Source organism: Armigeres subalbatus, unplaced genomic scaffold (genome assembly GCF_024139115.2).
Source record: "Armigeres subalbatus isolate Guangzhou_Male unplaced genomic scaffold, GZ_Asu_2 Contig1914, whole genome shotgun sequence".
NCBI classification, from domain to species: Eukaryota; Metazoa; Arthropoda; class Insecta; order Diptera; family Culicidae; genus Armigeres; species Armigeres subalbatus.
Genome location: NW_026942744.1, coordinates 1 through 6917, shown reverse-complemented (window position 1 = coordinate 6917; position 6917 = coordinate 1). Strand labels below are relative to the sequence as shown.

The following is a 6917-nucleotide window of genomic DNA, read 5'->3' as shown; positions in this document are numbered from 1 at the left end:
CGCACGGCTAAGGAGGGCCCTAAGGATGTTGTCGGGTTTGAAACTTTCTCGACACCCTGGGGAATAGTGTATCCATTGTACTTGCCACACAAGATTCATACTTATGCAATGGCGGGCTAAGAAAGCTTTCAATTAATGATTGAGGAAATACTAATAGAATACTAGGTTGAAAAGCAGGGCAAATTCCAGTTGGAATGTAGAGCCACTAAAAAAGAAGAAGACACATTGATGCAAAATTAGACATGTATGGTGCTTTTGCGGAATAAAAAAATGCGTGTCTGATATTTTCCCATATGAAACTAAGAAATCTGAGCAAGTTTATGTTTGCTAGTTCTTTTCCATGGATTTGTTGTTAAACAGAATAAGTATTAATCATTATTTTTTCTTGTCTTTTCGCAGGCTCACATGAAATTTCCCCCCGATTATCCGTATTCTCCTCCATCAATACGTTTTTTGACGAAAGTATGGCATCCGAATGTATATGAGGTAATTATAATCTTTATTCTGTCACCACATTGAATCTCATGTTCTGCATTCGACCCAGAATGGTGACCTCTGCATCTCCATCCTACATCCGCCGGTCGATGATCCGCAAAGCGGCGAACTACCTTGTGAAAGGTGGAACCCCACTCAAAACGTTAGAACCATCCTGCTCTCCGTGATCTCACTGCTCAACGAGCCAAACACCTTCTCTCCAGCTAATGTAGATGCCTCGGTCATGTACCGGAGATGGCGGGACTCGCAGGGCAAAGACAATGAGTACCCCAATATAATTAGGTATGTCAAATCTTCCGAGATCTCCAAAAACAGAGTTTTATTAACATGTTGACATTTATTATTTTAGGAAACAAGCCCAAGCCGCTAAGGCTGAGGCAGAAAAAGAAGGTATCATCGTACCTACCACATTAGAAGAATATTGCATCAAATCCAAAACGAAACCTAGCAGTCAAGAACCCCAGGTAAGTAAAAAACGTAATCGATTCGAAGTGAAAGCGGCATTTCGAGTAATTTTGTGGAAGGTGGGCAAGACAAGATATGTCTGAAACTCGATTATGCATATGCACAACATGTGATAGATTTAGTTCGGAAAAGGTATTGGAGGGTAACTGCCCTTTCGGTGGGCTTTAATCCCACGACCCCAGTACGCGACAGGTGCTTTTCCCTACTAAGCTACGAAGGACCTCCGTCGACCTCAGCAGCTTAGCGGGTACTGATGAAACCAAATTCCCAGCACCGGGCCACCAGCCGAACTCTCGCACCCGGCCCGGTGCTGGAAATTTGGTTTCATCAGTACCCGCTAAGCTGCGGAGGTCGACTGAAGACAAGATAAGTAAAACCGCAACTATTTCGGTTCAAGAAACATGTATTGGAAAATATGTGTTCAGTTCCGTCACGCGTTACAGCAAATAAGCAAACTTTAAAAAATATAATTTAATAATGGCCAATTTTTTTATTTTTATTTTTTGAAGAATTGGGCACAAACACCGCTAGGGGTTTCAATCAGTTTATTTTTAGATTAAGTTCAATCTCCAGTAACGCATTAGCGCGGAATAAGACAATTGAGTATATAATGCATTCTTCTTACTCACACTTCTTATTATTATTGGATATTTTTCTTTTTTAGCCCAATCTCACCCCCACTGACGGTATATGAAAGTTTTCTTTATGAAGTCTTCATAAAGTCTTCATAGAGCTTCAAATAATTTTGATTTAGGGTAAAATGCCCAATAGTGGAACCCCTAGTTGCGGAATTTCGCTCTTCCTGTCATAAGGAGTAGAAGTTTTCAACATCTCCTCTTCACGATACATACATAAAACACTCAAATATACGACGTTATTAGTTGAAATTAACAAGTTCAAGTCTGATTGAATTCGCCCTATAGTAGACCCCCTGGGGGTCCATAATAGGAAATTGCTTCCCTATAGTCGACACTTCATTTGATTTTCATGTTTCGTTTCGGGACGTTCTTGTTCCCTATTATGGACCCCCCAAAATATTCCTATAATGGACACTCTTGTGTTTATTATTTATAGAATTGTAAAAAATAATCTATTTTACCCCACAGCATTTCCAATGCATGGAATCAAATCATAGAACTGTAAGGTAGGTTCCAGGGATTGAACTTATCATTTCATTATCATTTAGTATTCAGCCAATAACTCATTCCAGAGGCGGAATTCCGAAAAGTGTTGTATGGCGGACTTCTAGCGCTGATTCCCCGCTACAACTTTGTCTAAGGGTACATTGCTCTATGTCTAACATTTACCGCGGGAAACGCTAGTATCATTTAATATACTAAATGATAATAACACTTATTATCATTTAGTATATTGAGTGATCCTAGCGTTTCACGCTGTGAATATTAGACATAGAGCAATATACTCTTAGACAAAGTTGTAGAGGGGAATCAGCGCTAGAAGTCCACCATACAACACTTTTCGGAATTCCGCCTCTGGAATGAGTTATTGGCTGAATACTAAATGATAAGTTCAATCCCTGGTAGGTTCTCTCGATGGAATTTCATAGCAAAATGTATACATTGTGCTGTAATAATGCAAAAATAGCTGGAGGGTCCACTATTGATGGGGGGTCCACTATTGGGTACTTTACCCTACTTGGCCAAGAAATTATTGTCAACGATCGTTATAATTAATCTATTTGATCTAGACGAATATACTCTTCGGTTACCTCCTCAAACTCACTTATATGTAGTTTGAAAAGCTTCCAAACTAAGATAAATAATAAATAATTAAAATTCTGCTGAATCATCTTACGTGTCATCGACAGGTGATTTCTGATTTCTGAAAAATGTTATCCAGGAATTCTTATGAATTTCTTTAACAGTTCGTCGGAGGAGGGGGGAGGGGTTTGTAATAGCTAGCGAAAAAGCTATCAAAAATCCTGAATTATGCCTCTCTTAGCAAGGCCATGTGGAAGGTGACTAGATCCATTTCATGGTACGGTGTAAGTTTGTTGTACCTCCATACGCCTATGAGCATCATCGTGTTAGTTATGTTATGCGAAAATAGTGAAAATATTTAGGAACCTCGCAGTTAAAAACTGTAGAAGTGCTTGATAAACACCAAGCTGCGATACAGCAATTTGCCAACAAAAAAGATCATATGAGAGAATTCCTGCTCTGATGAAGGAAATTTTCAGGAGTTTCTCATCCAGAAATTCTTAAACATGTATTAGTCATTCCTCATAACTTCTGGATAAGGGAATCCCTAAAACTCATAGATGAGGAATTCTTGGAGAATTAAAAAAAAACTGGGAGTATAAACCAACCCCCCGCAATTTCACAGGAATTCTTATAGAAGGAACTTTTTAGGCGTCCAGTCGAAGAGATTCCCCAGAATACAAGGAGAAGAAATTTCCTATAATTCATAAAGAAGATTTCCTCATAATTTGTGAGTGGGAAATAAGGACTATCATTGGAAACTCCGAACCTGGAATGTCAGGACCCTAAATGAACTTGGACGAGTGAGCCTTCTGGCTTGTGAACTAAATAAGGTTGGAGTGAACGTGGCCGCTGTTCAAGAAGTCCGATGGCCTAGATCCGGAGAACGTAAATTCAGAACCGTGAACCCCACGACCAACACTGCATTTAAATATAATCACAGCGGCGGCGAAAAGGCAGAGCATGCAGTTGGTTTCGTAGTGATGGGCAAGCAGATGAAGCGAATGATGCGGTGGAAACCCATTAGCGAACGAATCTGTGTGTTGAGGATACGGGGCAAATTCTTCAATTGCCTAATCAACGTTTACGCACCGACAAACGATAAATCCGACGACGCGAAGGACACGTTTTATGAATGTCTTGATAAAGCCTATGGAGGTCGGTAGAGAGGACTGTTTCCGTCTTATAATCGGTAGGAGAGCTTTCACTCCGCTACCAATGACAACGGCATGCTACTAGTAAATTTCGCGGCTGCCAGAGGAATGGCCATCGGTAGCACCTACTTTGCACGAAAGAACATCCGAAAGCACACGTGGAGACATCCAAATGGTGAAACTTGCAACTAGATAGACCATGTTCTGGTGAATGGGCGCCATTTCTCGGATGTTATATATGTGCGGACATTCAGAGGACCGAACAATACTCTGATCACTACCTCGTTGTCAGTAAAATTCGATCACGGTTGTAAACTGTAACGAACGAAAGAGCACAGCAAACGATGCGTTACAATATATAGCGATTGTCGGCGGAAGGAGTATCGGCTGAGTACCGCCAGAAGCTCGACGAACGGATAAGTGCAATCAACATTAGCAACAACATTAACGATCTATGGGAGTCGATCCATGGAGCGGTGAGCACAAAAGCACGAGAAGTGGTAGGTACTGCAAAGAGGCGACCCAGGACGGACGACAGGACAGACGAGAAGAACCGAAGTTGTTGCCAGGTGGAAGCAACACTTCGAAACTTTGTTGAATAGTGGGAGTGACGGTGCATCGGTAAACAAAATAAATATTAGCGACGATGGAAAAGCTGTGGAGTTGCCTACACTAGATGATAAATATGACGAATAAATATATACATATAATAACATGTACAATAAATATATATTGATAAATTCCGAGAGTACAACTTGCAGACACATCATCTGTTGATTGATTTCAAGGCGGCGTACGATTCAGTGAAATGAAATGAATTATGGCAAATTATGCTTGAACATGATTTTCCAGCGAAACTCATACGGCTGATTCGTATAACGTTGGATCGAAATCAAGTGTAAGGGTAGCGGATGAAATATTAACATCATTCGTTACCATAGATGGATTAAAACAACGTGATGCACTCTCGAATCTACTGTTCAATACAGCGCTCGAGGGAGCGATTAGGAGAGCTGGTGTGCAAAGAAGCGGTACCATTATCACAAGATCGCATATGCTCCTGGGACTTGCGGACGATATCGATATTATCGGGATTGATCGTCGTTCCGTAGCAGAGGCTTTTTTGTCTTTTAAGAAGGAGACAGTAAGGATTGGACTCACGATCAATAGGTAAAATGAAGTATATGGCCGCTGGTAATCAACGTGGGTTCATTAGTGGTGGTGGTGGTGAAATGGTGCTGAATGGTGAAAAATTTGTAGTGGTAGAAGAATTTGTGTATCTTGGAACATTAGTGACGTGCGATAATGATGTTACCCGCGAGGTGAAAAGGCGTATTGCAGCTGCAAATAGGGCTTATTACGTAACCAGCTTAAGTTCCGTAGTCTGCAAACGAAGACAAATTTTGCGCTGTATACTACTCTGATTCTTCCGGTGGCTTTATACGGCCATGAAACATGGACGTTAAAGGAGGTTTATTGAAGAGCTTTCGGAGTATTTGAGCGTAAAGTGCTGCGGACAATATTCGCCGATATACAGGAAAACGGTATCTGTCGGCGTCGCATGAATCATGGGCTGGACACGTTGTTCGTATGGTGGAAGATCGTCAATCGAAGATAATATTTAGTAGAGAATCCGGAAGAGGCTGCAAGCTCCGTGGAAGGCCGCGTACACGATGGCTTTTTGCAGTTGAAGAGGACCTGACGGTGCTCAATGTTCAGGGCGACTGGAAGGCCGTGGCCTCGGCCCCCCCACAAATCTTATATACCAAAACCAACCTTTTGACGTAGAACTACGTCTGTCTTTTCTATATTGGGGTACACTTTACGATTGCGAAAATCGGGGACCGTCACGAAAATATGATAGACTTTGAACTTCAATATCTCAGCCGTTTTTCTCGATGGATTTTTTCTCGATTCGATCAAGGACGAGTCAACGCTTCTTTGTATTCGTATGAAAATACCGATTTTTAACTATTTTTAACTATTATTATCGAGCGGACACAGCATCACGAAGGCGCTGGAAACATTTTCAACGGAAATCCATCGCATTGGTGGTGGTCCTTGGTGTGTTACTGCAGAGTGCAGATCATTCAACCTAAACGAACCAGTATTTCATATGAAGAAAGGGTTGACTATAAAAATAGTACTATTGCGATCCCACACCACCAGTGGCAATGCTGAAAATATATTACAAATTTTGGTGTCAGTTAGTTGGAAAGGCGCATTGGGGAAAGAAAGTTGGACCAGCATTTTCTAAAAAGAAAGGTTTAATGGCGAAAATGAACTGTTTCGGTGGCATCAGCGTTTGGATCCGTAACGCTGGGAAAACACCTTTACGTGGTGTGTTACGGGGTAAGATCTACCACGGTTGCATTGCCAGCTACAGGCAAATCCTGACCCAACGAATACCTTCCTCATTATCCAACTCCGTGGCATTTATGAGGGTGTCGCTAAGTCGGTGGGCTATCGTTAAGTAAGTACCACATCAACACTTCCTTCCTCTTCCTTCCAGTTACGGTGAAGATGGGCGTGACCAGGAGTAGTAATCCTCATGCTTTTGTTATTTTTGCTTAAGACTGGAATCAAGGACCACTCCTCTTCTTGATCTTCTCTATCTAAATAAGGATCTCAAAAGTAAAACATGAGTATCACTAGTGTCCAATCTACGAATTACACCGTAACAATGCTAATGCTAATGTTTCGGTGGCATCGGCGTTTGACCTATCAAATTCGCTATTTGTGATTGAGTTTTGCACTTTGAAGTAAGTTTATTTCGGATAGTCGGATCAACCTTCTTTTGTATAAAATGGTGGCTTTTGTATAAAATCAATGAAGACGCCACCTCAGTGGAAACTATCTACAGCAACCACTCATCGGTGAACGTCGCTCGGACAGACAGATGCCGAGAGATAATCTTTGGTTATATAAAGAAACTTCGTCTTGAGTCAAATTTCTGTTGTTATTTTTCGCAGAAATACGGATCTTAGATAACCAATATCTCATAACCAAATTCAGAATCTTGCGAGTAAATTTCATAGGATTCTTAGAATCTGTCATTCTCCGAACGGTCCGTTGTCTGCGG

At 41.3% G+C, this 6917-nt stretch overlaps 1 protein-coding gene across 1 annotated transcript; it reads left to right on the top strand.

Moving 5' to 3' along the window:
• Nucleotides 1-390: 390 nt before the first annotated feature.
• LOC134203521 (ubiquitin-conjugating enzyme E2 R2-like) lies at nt 391-959 on the top strand (the record flags this gene model as incomplete). Its single annotated transcript, XM_062678378.1, has 3 exons — nt 391-486; nt 545-777; nt 845-959. Coding segments are annotated over 3 exons (444 nt in total), but the record flags the coding sequence as incomplete, so codon positions are not given.
• Between the last annotated feature and the right edge of the window lie 5958 nt (nt 960-6917).